The 20,033-nt window shown below is 37.9% G+C and overlaps 1 protein-coding gene across 3 annotated transcripts in view; it reads right to left on the bottom strand.

Annotated features, from left to right (window-relative positions):
• Window positions 1–3,510: 3,510 nt before the first annotated feature.
• LOC120765249 (transducin-like enhancer protein 4) overlaps window positions 3,511–20,033 on the bottom strand; it is a 104,293-nt gene continuing 87,770 nt past the window's right edge. For all 3 annotated transcript variants that reach the window (XM_040089893.2, XM_040089894.2, XM_040089895.2), the window contains 12 exons: window positions 16,948–17,067; window positions 16,354–16,407; window positions 15,558–15,710; window positions 14,235–14,367; window positions 13,756–13,949; window positions 13,489–13,565; window positions 10,226–10,475; window positions 8,881–9,128; window positions 7,834–7,981; window positions 7,056–7,206; window positions 6,675–6,751; window positions 3,511–5,247 (listed from right to left, as the gene is read on the bottom strand). In XM_040089893.2, coding sequence (XP_039945827.1) covers window positions 5,140–5,247; window positions 6,675–6,751; window positions 7,056–7,206; window positions 7,834–7,981; window positions 8,881–9,128; window positions 10,226–10,475; window positions 13,489–13,565; window positions 13,756–13,949; window positions 14,235–14,367; window positions 15,558–15,710; window positions 16,354–16,407; window positions 16,948–17,067 — 1,713 coding nt within the window. In that variant the 3' untranslated portion in view covers window positions 3,511–5,139. The remainder of the gene's footprint in view (window positions 5,248–6,674; window positions 6,752–7,055; window positions 7,207–7,833; window positions 7,982–8,880; window positions 9,129–10,225; window positions 10,476–13,488; window positions 13,566–13,755; window positions 13,950–14,234; window positions 14,368–15,557; window positions 15,711–16,353; window positions 16,408–16,947; window positions 17,068–20,033) is intronic.

Genomic DNA, 20,033 nt, shown 5'->3' with positions numbered 1-20,033 from the left:
TCAAACTGCATTCCCCTAATGTTAATAGCATTCTCTGAACCCTAACTTCTAATAGCAGCTGTATCACCTATTCTCATTTATGGCATTAATGTGGATTGTGCTAGAGCACATTTGTTATAAAATTCTTCAAGTATAATGAAAATAAACCCAAGAAAATTACTTCTTCAAGCACTAGCATTGGGGTATTTTTTAAAGACAGATTTAATTGAAAGGTAAAGATTAGCTTAGAATTCTTCCACCCCTTCTTTAATTTGAATATGAAAAGAAAGTGGAATATGGATGCTTACCTTGATGTGACATTAAACAAGTTTGGGTCAACATAATTACTGTAGAACAGCAAGGGTTTTTTTTAAATCCTTAAATATTTGTACTTACTGATTTTAACCTTCAGATGCATTTTAGCATTCTGGGATAATCAGCTAGGTCCAAACCACAGATGCAGAAGTAACCACTAGACAGTTCCTCCCCTTAATTTGTACACTGTGCATATGATGTCACATGTTCATCTCTCCCAAAACAAGGAAAAAATTATTTCTGCAATGTTTTAGAACATAACCACATGAGTCAAAGTGACCCCACAGAAGAGCTTCTTTGCACTCTATGGCAGGTTTATGGACATGTTGTAAATGTCAGACTACAGCATTTTTAATAATAAAAAAAGACACCATAATACTGTTTCCTTGTAACTGGGACAGAAAATCGTTTGGTAAGAGTAAGAACATGTATTGGTTTTGACATAAAAATTTCTTGCTGTGCAGTGGAAACAATGTAGTCCAAATACTGGAAGAAACGTGAAATCTCAAGGGCTGTGTTCAGTAACTCTGGGTTCAAAAGCAGACGTAGCAGGTGCATTATTTAAGAGCTTGTCAGAGGTGATCTTCTACAGCACACCACTCCAGGATTCATCTCCTGCTATGTCTGGTAAGGGGATTCTCATGTAAGTATATGGCAGAACCGGTTGGCTGCGCATCAACCCCAAACTGCTCAACCCTCTTCAACACCACTGTGGTCACTGCAAAACATAAGTATTAGAAAAGCTCTCCAGTACTGAAGGCAACTACCCTCCTACATACCACGTGAGAACAGCTCTTTGGATGAGCTATAGAGAGTGTATTTTCCCTGAAAAATTCAGTAGCATTTTTCTCACTAGCCATACTTGATGTCCTAAAGTGTTTTTGTACTGCTGTATGCAGTGTTAATTTGGTGCTACAAAGGTGTAGTATAGTCAACATAAATGAGAAAGAGTGCAGTACAAGTTCTGCTTTGAATTTGACTCCTGCACATACAGAAACTGTATTTAATTTAATTCTATTGTATTTTATTTTATACTTTTATTTTATTTTGTTTTAATTTTCTTTCACAAATCCTTGAGTAGAAGCTAGTCACATCAGGATTTCAGCTGGAATGATCACAAATAAATAGGGTAGTAACATAAGAAGCATTTATTTGTGCCAAGGAACTGGCATGCTTTGGTAGAATATAGTCTCTGCATATGTAGACCTGCACAGCTACCTTCCTGTTTCTCCCACACAATTGTCAACATTTCAGGAAGAAGAAATTTTATATGTTCTTCAGGTGCCAGAGTTCAATGTAATACACAAAATCCAATTTGAACTATTCCAGTGCAGACTTAAAATCCAGCATACATGAAAATCATTGCTAGTAAAGTAAATCTTATTTTCTTTTTATGTAATGGAGGAGCTTAAGAAATAGGAGAGAGAAATCACTTTTGGCTAAAAACAAACAGAGAAATATAATTTAAAATTGCATATCTTTAGAAAACACCAGTTTGATAGGAAGTGTTCCGTTTAAATGTATCTATACTGATCAGTCAGAAAAAATATTAAAAAAAAAAAAAGTCTTTCTTAATCGATCACTGTACTAAATAAGATTTGAGAAGGGAAAAATACAGAGGAAGAGAGGGTTGCACCTTGAATTTGGAGTACATTTGCCACACCTTTGTGGCACAAAACACATCTGCATCAAAATACTTTAAACAAAATAGTGCTGTCCAGTTGCAAACAAAACAAAACTAATGAATGAAAGAGGAAGGTGACCCTATGTATGCATAACTGAAAAACAAAGTAGCTTTGTACCATCTCTCACTTGCACTCAGCCCTCAAGGGGAAAAAATCAGGATGACTACATATTTAACTGTGGTAATCCTGGATTAAAGCATTTGATTCCTACACTGCTTATAAGCCGTCAATACAAACATTAATAAGCAGATATATGTCAGGCTGCTTCAGACATATATTACCTTGCTGTCAAAACTAGCTCTGTTACAAATTCAGGTGTATGCAATGTTTTATTCTTTTTCAAGGAATGCTTTATCTTAGATGTTTTAAGTAATCTCATGCCTGAACTACTACATAAAAATACAATGTCCTCTCCAAGCGTTAAGCAGGTGGTTTCTCTTTTTTCAGTAAATGGTGTACACCCTAGTCTTTTACATTTTTGAATGGCTTTGAAAAGGCAAGGTATCTCCAATATGTTTGTAACCATTAAATTCTATTTCTTCAGAGAAGAGTAAATATTAGCAGAAGGTATCTGTACCATGTTTACTTTTATGGAGCATTATTGTATTAAGTAGCACAGAACCTTAGTACAAGTGAAACCTTATATTATTCTGGGGGACATCTGGAAAACACTTTACTCTTAACTCCAAGGAACTGATAGCTCTGAGAGAAACTTGCCTCTACACTCTCCTCCAAGGAGCATCACTCAGAGTACCAACTTATGAATTGTTATGACATTTCAAGAAAACACCAAATATTTCTAAACTTGGGTTCATGTACCAGCAGTCACCACAGGCTACTATATCATGACTGGCTTGCATGCTTGAGGATTCCCACCATGCACAGCATCATTTCAGAAATGGATTACAGAACAACAAAATTCAAATTTTCCCTTTTTTTTTTTTAAATTTCCTTTTTTCCTGACGCAGACCGAAAAACTCATCCCTCTGCCACCCCTCCCAGCAGTGCATTAATTAATTTTCCCTAGCTTACTTTAACTTGTGTTCATTAACTTCATGGAAGCTGGGCTAAATCCTTGATCTAAACCCAAACATCAGTGAGAGAAGCCTGTTGTGAAAGTGAATAGACTTTCGGTCTAGATGAGGAAACTCTGGTGTGATGCTTTAGTGCAATGCCCCTCCCAAATCCTGCTGAGCTCTACACACTCACTAGGCATGTGAACAGTAGTGGTTCTCAACTTCACTCTCTCCCAAGGTGTGGGATATGTAGGTATGTCAGATGGGAAACCACAAAGCTGGGAAGCAGGTGACAGGTGAAGTCTGATGCCTCCAAGTATTCAGAATCAGTGCAGTCAGGTAATGAGAAACTATAAATTCATAGGTTTCGTTATCTCAGCTGAAACTATATGTTGTGTTTCGGTGGGAAAAGGACAAGTATCTGTAGTGGTATGTTCTGTGATTAAATGGCTGCACCTGTGACTGAGATTATCACACACACAATGAGGGAGGGAAAAAAAAAAGAAAAATGCATCTTAGAAGTTACTTATGTTTAATGCTTAAAAGTCTGAATGCACAAACAATAATCTACCATTATAGAAGTACTGGTGGTCAACACAATGCATTAGAACTATGTACAATGACACAGTTTAGTATCAAAATCTTTCTACAATGTAGAGTATTACGAAACTGTTAATGACATCAAACACTAAGCACTTAAGACACCATTTTTTGCTACCACATTTGGAACTTCAATAAACAGTCCATTTTAACTTGCAGCATCAATCCATTTCTAGTATGAAATTAAGTAATTTTCTACTTATACAATAAGATTTATCTACACGGGTCTCTTGATTTTGATCCATAGCAGCAAAGGCACTGTACATCAGCAGATCCACAGACTTAAAGATTTTTTTTTAAAGCATTCAAAAAAAAAAAAAAAAAAAGTCACAGATCATAGTTTAATAGCAACAACAACAACATAAAAAGATAACACGTTGTCTCTGGCACAATGGCTCAGTCTGTGTCCGTTTTAGGGACATCCAATCAAGACATGGATTGAACTGCTGGCAAACAAAGCAAGTCCTTATCTCAATGAGAATCCATTCCTTTTTGTATGTCGGAATGAGTACTCTTGTAAATCCTACCTCAGAGGTCATTGCTTTTGTAGTTTGTATATTGGTAGGCATCCATTCTTATTTCAGTGCAGTTTCCAAAGAACATATCAAATATTTTTCATAATCTCTTGTAATTGAAAAATTGCCCAAAGACACATATCCCCATTTTCAAGGAAACATTGCAAAAGTTTCCAGAAGTAACAAAGGTGATTCTTTGAGGCAACTTATTGTACTCTCTACAATATAACAAAGAGAGGTGTTTATATTAAAAAACCTAGCTTGACACCTAAAATGCTTTATGTTTATCAACAGAAAAGCATTGAGAACAAATCTGTACACAAGATGCTCTATTAACATTGCAAATATATAAATTAGCACATTCTTACTTAAAGTGAATTTAATTAAATGTGAACTGAATTTGCCATTCATCACAGGCATGTAGATCACTGGCTACAGTTTGCAATTTCCTAAGTTTCCAAGACTGTCTAAAAGTTAAGATACAGCATCTTCCCACCAAATAATTATACTGTAATAACACTTAGAGGTCTCATCCAAGAACAGGACTAAAAAATATAGCAAAGTTTATTTTTTTTGAATAGAAACTACAAGTCTATTTAGTGTAATTTTAACTATCTCCTGAACATCCTTCTCCAAGATCCCCAATTTATCCACCTGCAAAAACACAAGTATATGATGCATTTTTCAAACTAAAGCCGGGCCAGACAGCTTTATTTAGTCAGTTCATTGTTAGAAAGCCTTCTTTAAACAAAATAAATACATTACAGCTATAATACATAATTAGAGTCAAGGTCACCACTAAGTATGCTTATTCCATCTTCTTCCAAATAGATATCTGACAATTTGGTATCACAAGTTCTTAATAAACATTCACAAATCAATAGCAAGTTAAGAAAGTAAAAATAAATTCTACAACTGTGATGAGCATTTAAGTTTTCAGTTTAGAACAAAAAGAAAGAAAAAAAAAAGAAAAAGGAATATACAGCAAAGTGCTAGGAGAAGGAGTTCTGTCTGCATTCAGATTTGTCTCTAATAAATAACTTCATAGACTGTAGCTTTCTTGTCCCCAGAGCCAGTGACAATGTATTTGTCATCCACAGAGATATCACAGCTAAGCACAGATGAGGATTCTTTGGACTACAAGAAAAAAGAAAAGGAAAAAGAAAATGACATCTTTCCAATCCTTCAATCCTGAAGGGCTTGAAGATTAATTGGAAGAATTTATAAATAGGAAATACATGAAAAGCTCATTGAAGTATCAGTACCATAGTGGCAATATTTTTTTAAATACTTTTGTTCCACAGAAATTAAAACCCATGTTCTTCCCACTTCTTTTGTTGTAAACAAGAAATTCATACAGAGAAACAATTCAAAGCCCTACCTACCCACAAGTACCAAAGAGACTCCACAGAAATAACTGTATCTCCCCTCACTACTTCCCTAACACAAGAAGACAAAAGTTTTGCATAAAGTAATTTACATTATCACAGAGGACTCAAGCAGGAAAAGACACCTTGGTGGAACAGGATACACAACAAGTATGTAGGAGCTGGATGGGACACGGGATACAGCAGGTTGCAGTAGCTCTGTCTCTTCTGGCCTTGCTGTCAGATGAAACGTATGCACTGTCACATTTACCTTGCCGCTTAAGTGCATGTTTTCTTTACATCATATACGTCGACATAATTTTCTGCCTGTTACTACAAGAGCTAAACACTTTCCAGTCAAGCTGTGTTTTGGCCAAGACATGTGTTCACTACTCTAGAAGTTTCCTTATATACCCCTCCATAGGAAAGCTGTACTAAAGTTTTTAACATCACTTTTAAGGGGGATGTGCTCTTACCAGGATGATTTGGGATGTCTGTGGGGGTTGGTTCTAGAAATGAATCGTTTCTACTCGGAAAACTTAGACCCTAACTACCTTTCTCAAGGTAATAATATACACCTACCATATCAAGGTAAACTGCACTGTCTCTGAAAGTGGAGACATGGCAGGCATCAGTACACATGAGACTGGTCATTTAAACTAGAGACAATTAAGCAGTTAAATTTAATAAGAATATTCCCAAACTGCAGGTGCCTGCAGGTGAAAGACAGAAAGACATGCCAAAAATCCCACTCTTCTATAGTGGCACTAAAATGCCATTAAAACTGGGCACAGAGGGACTATAGATAGATTACAGCTTCCAGCTATACTTCATTGGGCCCCTCCATATTGCCTCCATTTTCAGCTCAGGAGTCTGCTGGTCCAATCCACCAACACATCTCATCCAAGAAAAATACACACTGAATATGACTTTCACTGGTTTAGCTACATTTTGGACTTTCAGTGACTGTTCACCTAAAGACATGACTTGGGTACTGTATTTCACCAATAGGCAGAAGAAGGTGAGAAAGAACGGTATTAAGAACAATTTTGGATTAAAGGGATACTTTACTGTAAAAGCTGAATTAGTGAAAAAGTATAAAGGACAAAAACATTTATCTAATTACAGACAAACTCTGTAAGGACTACAGTAATTAGGTACATTTCCACCTGAAAACTCCTTTTAGGAGATCATTACCTGGAATATACTGGCTCCATAAGGTGTTCTCCAAGCATTAAGAAGATTATCTTTTCCAGTGCTCACAAACCATTTGCCTGCAACAGATTTTTTAAATGTTATTGCTGCATTGCTCAAGAAACAGATGATTGTAATAGCAAAGCACTCACACACATCCAAAGAACAGTAACATTTTCATATGGTTGCACAATGATGTTCCATCACAAAATAAGCAGTACATAGAAAAAAGTTAAGAGTTTTTAAAATAACCTTAATACTTAATTTAATACCTAATTTTTAACTATACTCTGTAGTTTAATAACTATATTGAACTTCCATTTAAAGGTAACCTCGAATGAATTTTTCATGAAGGAAAACACTGATATAGAAAGATTTGCTTACCACAGTGAGCAAACTTGAGTGACAACACACAGCTCTCATGAAGATGCAGCTGATACTTGTCTGGCTTAGTAACGTGCAGCACCTCGACATTGCTGTTCTCCATTCCTACTGCCAGCCACTCACCAGTTGGACAATAGCCCAGTGAGAAGATCTGTAATTAGCACAGCACATGCTTTAATCAGTAAAGGAATGAGCTTGAGATACTCAAAACTGACCCTTGCTACACTGTTAGCACTATGCAAACTCACATTTTTGGTCTACTGCAATTTTAAAAACATGATAATCCAATTACTACAGTAATCAAGATAAATAAGTGCATGCAAACATAGCTGCAAAACTATGCTATTAAATGTTATTAAAACTTCAATAGTGAAGTACTGAATCAAACTATAAAAGTTAATGTCCAAGCTTACCTGAAAGCATTTAAAAATAATTTCATAAAATATTTTTGAACTTGAATCTACAGAAATGGAAACAGATTGCAGAGAAGAACATTTTAATCTGGCACTTGTTTTATAAAACCAATTCTCCCTTACTCTCATAGGAGAGATACTAATCTGTCAAACAGCCATAATCCAGACAGACATTTAGCTGCCACAAAAAAAAAAAAAAAGAGGTATGGAATATGAAACTAAGTAGACTAAGTTAAAATTCTTTGGAGTTCTCTTTGAGACTGTTTTTTTCGCTTATAAGCGAGAAAAATAAAATTAAAGTGCTTGTTTGTTTTAAAAACCCATGAGAAAATTGTGTTAACATGCCAAAGGTTCTGAGATTGAACCTGTGATGTGAAGTCATGTTGCTGTAGCTGTCTCCCTTCTCTGAGATCCCAGGATCTGACTGTATTGTCCAGACCTCCTGTCCATAATTTGGTGCCATCATTAGAAATGTCAATACAGCTCGCTCCATCTGTGTGGCCCTGAAATTGCCTGAAAATATTAAAAGAAGATCAGCACATTCTGAGCAAAAATACAAAGAAACTTCTTTCAGTCCCTGAGTTGTAACTTACATTCCAACAGCAACCCCAGATTAACACAAACTCTGGGACAATCGTGTGAGTTTTGTGATGAACTGATGATGCAATCAGCTCAGACAGCTAATTTTTGATTTAAAATAAAAAAACACTTCAGTCAGGTACTCTGAAAATCTTTGCTGCTGGCTGTGTGATACCCACTATTCAGCTTAAAATAGTCATTTTCCCCAGAAGACTGTAGCATGATCAGCAAAATTACCTTAGTTTAAGAAAAATGTGCAGATCACTGAAGTAAAAAAAAAAAAAAGAGCTGTCTAAATGATAAAATCATGTAATGAAAACCTGACTTTATGTGCAACACTGATATTACATGTAACAACATATGCACAGTGCAGAGCACAGAGAAGCTCTGCGTTACCAACTCTTAACTTACTGTGCATCAGAGTTGAGCACCAACCCATACTCCAGAAAGCCTAAGTCTGCAATGCAGTAATTTACACATATCTTTACCCAAGACATATTTGCTGGATCTGTGATTAAAGAGATTAGAATGAGCAGTGTATTGCATGGAAACAAAGAAAAGCATCTGTTCAAGGAATCTACAGCAGTATTGACATCAGCTGATATTCAGGGAACTATAGTCATGGGCTGATCAAAAGGCCTGGAACTATGAAACTCTCAAAACCTATAAATAATTAGACAGACTTTTATCAAGGCATTACCATGGCTATGCTGAACAACAAAATACTAGAAGCACCTATACGTAGAATAGAATAGAGTATCTATGCAGAAGTACATTTATGGCTGTATCTAAATAATTCTTCACAACCTGATGATCCAGTTTGGTCGACCTACCTTACTAAAGTCTGGTTATGCAGATCCCACACTGCAATGTTGCCATCGCTACAGCAAGAGAAGCAGACCTTGGAATCAGGGCTGATAGCCAGAGCATAGCAAGCTGGAGCAGAAGATGTCAGCTCTGCCTTGATGCGAGGAGTTGGAGCTGCGAGGTCCCAAATGGATAATGTGCTGGCTTCCCCACCAACAATCAGGGTGCGGCCATCAGGGAGCAATCTGCAGGAACGGATGTAGTTGTCTCTGTTCTGTGGAGACAGAAGCCATCAAGAGATTACTCATGAGGAAAGAAAACAGCATTAACATGAGAGCAGAAATTCATAAAAGTATTGTATTCCCTCCTGGTTTTAATGAGCCATTTATACGTATGACAATGATAAAGTGTATTAATGCCAGAAAATTACATGACATTAGGGAAGTACTTCAACTTGATCTACAAAATTCAGTAGTGAAAGATATTTAATCTTAATTAGCATCAAAACGCAAAGACCTGAACCCAGTCCAAAACAATTCAAGATAGCTGAATTTGACAGCTGGTGTAGAAAGTTGTATTTTCATACTCTGTTTATTTCAGCACATTACCCTCTCAGCATGGGGGAGTACCAAATTCCCTGCACACTTCCCCCTTCTCCATTCCAGTGAGACTTGCTGCCACCATCTAGGAGATGTCAGAGGAAAATATTTGGGCAATTTTCCTCATTTGTGTAGCAATTTGTGTAGCAATTCATTATAAGTCTACACGCGCTGCACAGTTCTCATTTTACTGCCTCTGCCTCTGTAACAAGCAGCATCTCACCAAGACCTGGTAAATGACAAGAGAAAAGCTGCTAACCATAGTTCATCTTGTTAGCACATTCAAATAATTTGTGAATAACACTCAGGGGTATTTTTAATTGCCACATTAAGACAGGTCAGTGCATTCATACACATACACAGACGCAAAATACGTGACACAATCCTCAAATATTCTCAGAGAATACAGCTGCAAGACAGCAATTTTTAGCATGATAGGGTATCAACAAGCTCTAAAATTGCCATCAAATGTCAAAGTTTATAAACAATATTTTGCTGTTCTGTCTTTGATACTTCCTCCTACCACAATATAAGGATTCTAAAAATGTTTTGACTCATTGTGGGGGAAAAAGTATGTTCTTCACCCACAAGTATGATGAACATACTTAAACCTCAGTTCTAATAGAAACAACAAAATTACAAATGCAATACCAACCTGTGATACCACAACAGAAATCAAACATCCGCCTGCCCTTTACACCTTAATGCAATCGGTGCAATCTTAACACAACATCCTAACTTCTTTCAGTGTTGTATGCTGCTGTTCACCTACCAGGCAGTCCAGCTGAGAGACAGGGCTCTTGTTGCCAGGGTGGCTGATGTCCCAAACCTTGACACAGCCCTTCCCACCTGTGTACACGTGTCTCGTGGGGTTGCTGATGGTAACTGCACACACAACTTCCCCGTGGTTCAGGGTGTTGATCTGACGGGCATGGCGAGGGATTCCTGGACCGATGAGGGCGTCAGGAGGGAAAGGAACTGGCTGCATTTGACCATCTGCACTTACATGAAAGGAGTAGGCTCTGAGGGGAAAGAAATTAAGGGGGTGATTTAAAGAGTTTTACATCAAGTCTGTTCAGGAAAACAGAATTAAAGTAGCAGCTTCCACTGCAGGCATTCAGGCTGTACCCTCAGATATTTCGCAGAATATTCTGAGCTGGAAGGGACTCACAAGGATCGTGGGGTCCAGCCCTTACGTGAATGGCCATATGGGGACTGAACACATAACCTTGGTAGAGCACAGCACCATGCTCTACTCAACTAGGCTAGTATTTTAATTACATAAGAAAAAACCATTTATCTATAGCATGGCCCTCGAAGACCAAACATAGCTTGGCTCAGCTTTTAATGTGAAAAGTCAAGCACCAATCAAATGAGCTTTTACAACTCACATTACGATGATTTCTGGCATGAGTGAGGCTATATGACACCACCCTTAATTTTGGATAGGGATATCACTGCATGCAGAGGAGGAGGGGAGTGTTGGGTCAGGGCCCCCTGGAAGACAGAAATAGTTGGCTGGTTGTTGCCAGAGCATGGTGGGTAGTTGCATGCCAGGGGACATTTGGGCTGCTGGCAGCTTCAGCTGGACTGCTGCAAATCTGTACTGAAAGTTCTGTGGGTTCCAGGCCCCTTGAGCAAAACAGCTCAGCACTGTACCTAAGGGTGCAGTGAAACTTCCACCAACACTAAGAAGTTAAGTCCTCAAGGCACAGTTTCTGCCAGCTGACGTGACAGATGAACAAAAATGCACTGCAATGGAATTTTTTGTTTTGTGGGTTGTTTTGGGTTTGGGGTTTTTTGGAGGCTTTTTGTGGACTCGACACAACTGCTACAGATCCCAATTTCTCTTGCCAAAATCAGGCCTCTCATTGAGGAAGAATCTGTTCTGTGATTGCCACTTAGGCCACCTGTGACAAAACTATCAACAGCTTTATCTCAAAGTATTTTCCAGGGAGAACAGTTAGGTGAAATTGCCTTGTTCTGAGATGCTACCTGATACATCACATCTATTACAGGAGCACAACATTTTAAGAGAGTCTACCTATACATACCAAGGTATGCTTAATGGAAGGCTTTAATTTTCTTAGACCTAAAACATCATCATAGTGCTTGTGAAAAGTCCATTGTCACAATGGTGGGATGACAAGAGCTCACAAAAAAATTGTTTCGTGAGAATACTTTCTAAGTTCACTTCCTTAATTCATACTTTGAAGTGACTAGAGAAGACAGTATTCACAATTAAACTACTGAATTTGTCATTTAAGATTCACAATGCATTAAACACTAGATCAGTAATTTTCAGTGGGATAAAATGCATTAGCTATCTTTCCTATTTATATACTATCTTTCAGTATTTATATGTTGTACAATACTCAAGAGTTGATACAATACCAAAGTGAAAAGAGATTTATTAGGGGCCAGATCCCAAATACACCATATGCTGCCCACTCCATTTCAGGACACCCAATAGTGCTGAGAATTTACACAAATTTCCCTCTAAGGTAAAAAAGGAGCAAACTAGAAAATAACAATCCTGGAAGATGTGACAACAATCACACTCAAGACAAAGTCATTACAATCATGCTAAAAGAGCCACAGATTTTAAAAGTTTCAAGCCCTCTGGTAGACAAATGACAGTTATATTTAAATGTTTAAAATAGACATCAAGAGAGCAACAACATTTAAAAATCTTGGAAATATACCAGAATTGAAGTGATTTGATTTCAGTTTGCCTCATGTTTTATTCCTCTCAATTTTAATGGAAGTACGATGTGAGTAGGAAAGTCTCTGAATCCTCACAATTGCCACTTCTCTCACCACAGCAAGCAAAGCCTACTAGATCCAGAGACACTTCTTTCCAGGTCACTGACTCCATCAGGGATGAACTTAAATCCAGGGAGCATTTGAACATTACATCAAGACATTTCTTAGAGCCCACTGTATATAATGGATGAAGATCTGTGTCCCACAGAACTTTTAATGCAAGCAGCTGGTGTGCAAGCTGTTGTACATCAATTTCCACACCGGCCCTATGCATTCACCAAACAGGATGGCACAAGTAGCAGAAAAGTAAATTAAGGCGGTTACCAGTGTGCGATGCCTGAGAGATCTGTACCCTGCTCATGATTTTTGTGAGGAGTTACAGGCAGTAGGCCTGATCATTTGTCACCATATGTTAATCCTGTGTGTCTGCAAGCTGACTGGTTTGTATGCATTTACTCACACAAGCCCAAATGCGTGACTAACCCAAACCACTCCTACACAAACATGTTCACACGTAAAAGAGCTTGAGAACGATTGGTACAAACACCTATTGACCATCAAACTCTCCAGTATGAACTGGTCACAATCTCCCAAAAACGTCACAAGGAAGTAGAGCTGGATAAACCCAAAAGAAAATCTGGATCAATATGGTTTGTCTAGTTTTTCTCCTCTCTACCTCAAGAGGAATGAGAGCAAAGATTCTTCATCTGCAATTCTTCCAAAGCTCACAACACAAAAGCCGGGTAAAGCAGGTCACATTATACAGGTCAGTTCCATCAAGGATGAATCTCAATATTATCATAAAATAATTCTTTACAGTATTTTCAATCAAAAAAAACATTTCAGTATTCCTTTTTCTGCGCACAGCTGCTAAGCTTGCAAATAATTGCAAGGCTTTTGTGAACGAAGAAATATCTTTTTTTAAACTGAGAAGCAGAGTACAGTGGAGATGGAAAACTGAGATCCCATTCCAGCTTGCATTTCCATAAACAACCAAGTTCATCTCCTTTTTAAGTTCATCTCCTTTTTCCATTTATTTCTGCCTCCTTCACTTTGTATCACCCAGTCCATGTCAACTGCTATTAGTCTTCAAAACAAATTTACAAATGCAACTTTAAGATTACATAGTGATTCTCCTGCTCTTGCTGAATAGCTATACTTATTTCTATTTGCACAGTAGTTTTCAGCAGCTAAGAGGGATTCCAACCAGCAAGGGAACATGACTTCCAACAGATGACTGACTTTCAAAGCTGAATGTTTGATACTCACGGTTTTCCTCCTGGGATGCCTGTGAGATTAGGAGGGATGCCTGGGACTCGCATGTGATGATGTGGATCAAAACCAACCTATAGTTTTCCCCAGGCAAAACAAAAAGGTATATTAAAGTAGAAGTTAGGCAAAGGAAGACTGTTTAATTCATGTTCTCCACAGCATACTCCCCAAACCACAAAGTGAGCGGACTAGAGTTAACCCCACAGGTCTTATATTTAATATAAACAGCTCTCAAAACTATATGCATCAGCGGCAAACACTTACCACTGGAGATCGCCCGTAAGCTGCTGCTGCTGCTGCTGCTGCAGCTGCTGCACTCATTTGAGGGGAAATATTGTGTAGACCAGCATAGGCAGCTCCAGGGCTGGTCAGCTCCCCGTTCATACCAGCATGTGGCACGATACCAAATGGAGTAGGATAAGGACACGGTACTGCCATAGGTGTCCTTAAACCTGAAGCTGTAAGAAGAGGGGGGAAAGTGAGAAGTCACAGAGATATTCTAAAGCCATCAGATGAAATACGACTTTGGAAAACTGCAAAAGACTCCACAAATAACCCAAAGTAACTAGCCAGCCAGCCAGCCAAGGAAAGCCACCACAACATTCTAATATGGTGCTGAAGAACCGGCTCAGCACCCAGTTTAAGCACCTGTAACATACTGACTTGTCATTATAGATTTAAAGGGAGCCTGACAAGGGACAAAGAGTCACTGTTTCACACCACCAAAATATATGGACACTAACCTATTGGATCCACACCTGGGGGTTTGCCGGGCACTGGCCTCAGGCCGGGAGTAGAGTTGCTGCCTGGAGTTGGGGCATCAGTCCGTGGAGTTGGGGTATTTGATTTAGACACAGGAGTAGTAGATTTCTCATTCTAATCACCAAGAAATAAAAAGATAAAGATTAAAAAAAACCTATTTTATCTTTATAGCTAGGGATTAGTGGTATTAATGATATTTAGCTTCTGGGTTTGGGTTTCAACAGTCCCTGGCAATGAAGAGAAGATGCAAAGATACTGAAAAACATATGAATGACTTTGGTAATTAACTACAGCCTTCACAGCTTTTCTCAGAAGAATCTGTATGATTCAGAATGAGGTAAATGACTGAAAATCACTGCCATCTGACAACTGGCAGCATATGTGAAACCTGACAGTGGTCTCACTATACTCATGGACCTGCTCCCATTATAATCTACTGTGAGGAATGGACAAGAAGAGCAGAAAAAAATTTCCCGAACTGACCAACTACTGCTACCTAAATGTGGTGCTAGAAACTCAGGATGAAGACAGTGACGGGTATAAAGTCAGGAACTGTGCAGTGCAGCTCTTGTGACAGGCTTGTTCATCAGACACACCACTGATTCCCGGATCTGAACCTGTCATTCCATCACCTTTCCTGAGCCCTACATTCACTTTAAGCTTTCTTTTTACTTATTTTATTTCTTTAAAAAATTGCATACCCTGCCCTGTGAATAATTAGGAGGGGAATTACTGTGCAGCTCAGGTAGGTGATTAACTGTGGCCACAAACAGGAAAGGAAAGAACACCCCTCGCAGGCAGCACTTTTCTTTTGCATTATGATTTGCGATGCAAGTCAAGGAAGGCTCTTCTAAATGACAGATTACTTCTTCAATAGAAAATAAAAATTATTGTTGTTGTATATAGCCTGGTAATTCAAACAAAGCTAACAACCAAATCACATCCAAGCGGGGAACTGAATTTGCTATAAAGCACAGCACAGGAAAACAGCTCAAGAAATCCCTGTGTACTTTTATTTATTCTCAGAATAACAGTTTTTCATATGGGGGAGGAGAAAATATCTCTCAGAACACCACATCTATCATCTACCCACACCACAATGAAAATAACCTCTTCCTATCCCAAAAAAAGACTATGGACTTTTTATTATTTCGTTACACTCCCCTGAAAAGATAAATTAAATTTATATTAAATTGATGCTTCACAGTGCTTTATTGACAGGAAGCACAAATTGCATCCAGACAGAAATCTGGTAAGGGTTCAGCCTATGTTTAGGGGTTAAGAAAGCATTTTGTAGCTCTTACAAGGCTAAGTTCTTTGGATTTGGAGGAAGGAGTACTGCTGGAGGATGCAATAGATGCCGGACTAATTGGTGCATCTTTTTTCAACAGTCGAGTCTTGTCCAAGCCATTTTCCCGTGGAGAGTGTGCTGGGCTCCCACGGGGAGAAGAAGGATCCTAAATAACAGGAATATGGGTAAGCATAAAAACTTCATACTAGCCACTAGTTCTTGTGTTGAGGACCCTGAGCAGTCCTCAATTTGGAATGAAGATCTGTCATAGGAAGTGACATATTCCATAAATTTTTAATTGATTTAGCTGATACAATTGTAAAATTGAGAGGGATAGTGGAGAACAATTTGTTTTTTTAAAAAACTCTTAAAAATCAATGCCATTAAACCATGAAAAATAATGCCAAAATAATATGGATATTGAAATAGGCAAGTAAATGTCTTTTTTCAAGTGATAGATTAAAAAGATTTGATGCTGATAAGGTTCACACATGAAGTCATGGCCAAAGTGAAAGAAAAAACAGACACTCTTACAAGCTGCACCCCCTTTGTTGCGTTGGGCTGGTTTCAAATATCTCAAGAGAACCTTTTGTTCATAGGAGAAACAAGAAGTACTTTGTAGAAGTAAGTGTTTCAGATCTGATTTGTATTCTAAAGAAAGAGGATATGACTGGATTCCCTCAGGCATTTCAAGTTCCTTTACGAAGGCAAATGCCATTATCCTATTCATAAAACCAATATGCACAGAAACCACTGAAGATGCCCTCACTACCATTTCTGTAAGCTAGAAAAAACACCATTGTGTATACCTCATTGGAAACATCAACTACCAAGTTGTCGTCGCTCTTTTCACCATCACTGTCCTGCAATGACAAATTACAATGTGTCAAAAAACTTTAATATCCTGATGTCTCTTAATAACTATGAAATCAAAGGAAGGCTGCTCACAAATCTGCAGTGTACCATTCACTTTTACCAAACTTTATGTGGTAATACAATTATAGTCTTTTGGCCACCTCTAGGGCTTCTCCTTAGCAGGTTGCCACAACTGTAGCATTCTTCCAAGTTTTCACACTGGTGGAGGAGAACATATGATAAAAATCTTCGACCCAAGTGGCACTGCACTATGAAGAGGACTCAAGATAGACTTCACTAACAAATCCCAGCCTAACTAAAGCTCAGCACTATTATCACACAACTTCCATGTGCTTTGCATTTATATTGTTAAAAACAGTATCAATCATATGCACCAAAAAGTTTAATCCAGCAGAGATGCTAGAGGCAGGCAGCAAAAACCAGTTAAATTTTGACCCTCATTTAAAATTAGTTATGCAGCAGAAATCAGGTGAAATTACAGAGGAACACTGATGTTCTACAACGCACAATGTAGACAATCTACTCACGTAACGAGCTGCTATTTCCTTCTCTTCTGTTTTCTGTTTTTTACTGTCTGAAGAATAATCTGTTGAATTTCTGTGCTTTTCTGCTGTTCTGAAACTGGCTGAGGGAGATACAGAAGAGCTCTGCAGTCCAAAAAGAGAAGAAAGCATCATCAGGCCCTTGTTAACAACAGTGGTTCATTTGTCACTACACCTCAATACATCTTACACTGATAATATGATCTGGAGCTGTTTTTACAGACAGCACATTGGGTTTTAACCAGTGACAGTTACCCGGCAAGTGTCTCGTATTAAAAACTGCACTATGTATTGCAAGAGAAAGAAACAGGTGATCATTGTGGCTATCTGCACTGCCAATAGGATGAATTTTATGAATACTGTGCACTGGTCTTGTTTTGGTTTGTTTCCTCTACAAATATGCGGGGTTAAGTCAACAGTCCCAGAAGAGGGGTGTGTGTTTGCACATGTGTGTGTGTTTGCCTGTGTAAATCAAAGGGAACTAAGAGGCTCAAGGCAAGTCACACTTCAGCAAACATTTGAATGAAGATTTCTACCAAAGAAAGAAGCAAGCTTCTGAACAGTTTTGAAGCAGGCAAGAACAGGAGAAAACACCTAAACTAATTTTATTTTGCTGCCTTTTACAGTTACAGGCTATGCCTGCAGCGGACAGAAACAAAACACAGACTCAGTGATTCTCTTGCAATTCTACAATTTTCACCTAGTAATGATTGCTAAAGAGCACACGTGTGGACAGGCGAGAAAGGAAGATATGTACTTCATGCACTATCATCCAACAACTCCACTCTACTCCTTTAAACAAGGCAGGCAACATTTATCAAATTCTACCATATTTCCAAAGCTTTGTAGAGCCTGTATCTTCATATACAAAAAAGAAAGCAATGAAAGATGCAATGTTCCCTCTGGGACCGATTTTAGTAGTAGCAGCAGCTTTTGACTCTTGTTTAAGAAAGCATTTAAGCATGCACTAAACTTTATCTCACTCTGAAGTCAGTAGTTGAACGTATGTACGTAGGAATGTGTTTAGGCTTTTTGCGGAATTGGAAATGACAGCAACGGAGACAAAAATAATTGTTAGTTGAAATCCTGCTGACTGTTTCCATCTCTGTCCTCCTTTTTTTACTGGGGTTGTGAGAAGCAACCAAAGAAGTCCTGACTGATGGATTTTAGATCTTCCAGTTCATCCAGACACACTTGTTTGGGGTTTTTTCCTCCATATACAATGGACAGCTGTTTTTCCACATAAAACTGCACAATGTAGCAATTTTGTTTTGGGATTTTCAGTGCAGCTATTAACACTAATAAAAACCAGGAAATTAGCATTTGCATTGAGTAACTTCTGTTCCATCACTATTACAGAATTTCTTCCTTCCCTTATTATATCACAAGCTACTGGTAAGGATTAAGAACACTTAACCACAGAAATTAAGCTGTGGTTATCATCCAAGTCACATAAGAGAATATTACTACCTATTATTATTATAAGAGAATATCATTACCCGGGACACAGGTCCTCCTTTCCATTTTGCTGAAACTTCCAGTTATTGAGAAGAGCAGCTCAGATTAATGAGCGGTAGAATTTGCAAAAATCTTCTCTATTTTTGACTAGTAATTGTTAATTACCCTCTAAGAACACTGAGAGAAATAAAAATTATAGAACAAAGCTAGTGTCATAGGCACAGCCTGTGCCTTTCCTATACTGTGCAAATACGTCTTAAAATATTAATTTAGTTTTAAAGCAGATCATTAATCAGCAATTATAGAAAATAATGCAAACTAACGAAGTTATGTTTTGCTCTGAAGTGACAACACTTGTTAAGACATTTGGAGACAGCAGTGCCAGGGTACAGAAGCCCTTAAAATAAAGGCCAAGTAGAAACACAATATTAAATGAACTGAAGACTTGAAAAATGTATTTGTTTCTGCAATGACATAGCATAGCCTTTTGCAGAAGATTTTTATACTAATCTCCTATTGCATTTATATTAATTTACAATTTGGAAGGCAGTAGCTGTAATGTGAATTCAATTCATTATTTCTCAACTTCATCATACAGAAAGCAATTTGCTTTAAAATTAAGAAAAATAATCACCAATAAACTACAAATTAAAATGGTGTCTAAGGAATTAAACTACTGCACTTATTTAAATAGAAATATTTATTTTCATAATTCCGAAACCATACCGTTCCATTTTTCACAATCTGGTTAGCTATGTGCTATAGATACCGTTTTAATCTTTGATTTCACTACTTAATAAAGTAATAAATTGAAGGTCCCTACTAGAAAGATAAAGTAGCTAATTATCACTAGCACATTAAAGGATGAGAACCACATTGGGCATTGAGGCAATGCACACTGCTTAATGCTTTTATTGTTTGATGGATCTGACCTTATAGCAATATGAAAAGATCCTCCTGCAGTATTCTCACCTGATATTAGCAGAAAAAATGGAGACAACTCACCTACTGACAGCATGAAGAATCTCATTTCCCAATCTGAAATTAGGCCAGTGTACTAGGACTGATATTATTTTTCCTCATGAGTCAATTACTACGGAACAAATCTTAACACTCCCACTTTTAATTGTCACACCCATTTCCTTGCACAGAACCAGCCCACCAATCCCCCTGCAGAGCTGCCTTTTTTTCCCTTCAACATGAAATGCACCTGCCACATAAAGATCAGTGACTTCATGGGATGGATCTCTGGTACTTTTGCTGACAGATCTAAATTTATCTCTTATGCTAAGCAATAAAGATATGTCATATAAACAGACAATGAGCTATGGTCTAGATCTTCCTATGGACCTAATGTCTACTATGTTCACTGTGTGAGAGACAACAGTACTACTCATACTGACTTCCCTCTATTGTTTGTAACAGCTTTTCAGTCTATAAACACTGGTAAGGATCTACATTGATTAAGAAGTACTGGGGTGTAACAATGTCCTCATGGTTTCCACTGACATCAGAACCTGCAAATAATCCTGTACCCACCCACACCTTAGTTCCTGAATGTGCAAGCCTACAAACTCCAAGAGAGGTTGTTACATTTGCAGACTGCAAAAGAA

This window comes from Hirundo rustica, chromosome Z (genome assembly GCF_015227805.2).
Source record: "Hirundo rustica isolate bHirRus1 chromosome Z, bHirRus1.pri.v3, whole genome shotgun sequence".
In the NCBI taxonomy this organism is placed as follows: domain Eukaryota; kingdom Metazoa; phylum Chordata; class Aves; order Passeriformes; family Hirundinidae; genus Hirundo; species Hirundo rustica.
The sequence above is the reverse complement of the archived record's forward strand: the minus strand, read 5'-3'. Positions and strand labels throughout refer to the sequence as shown.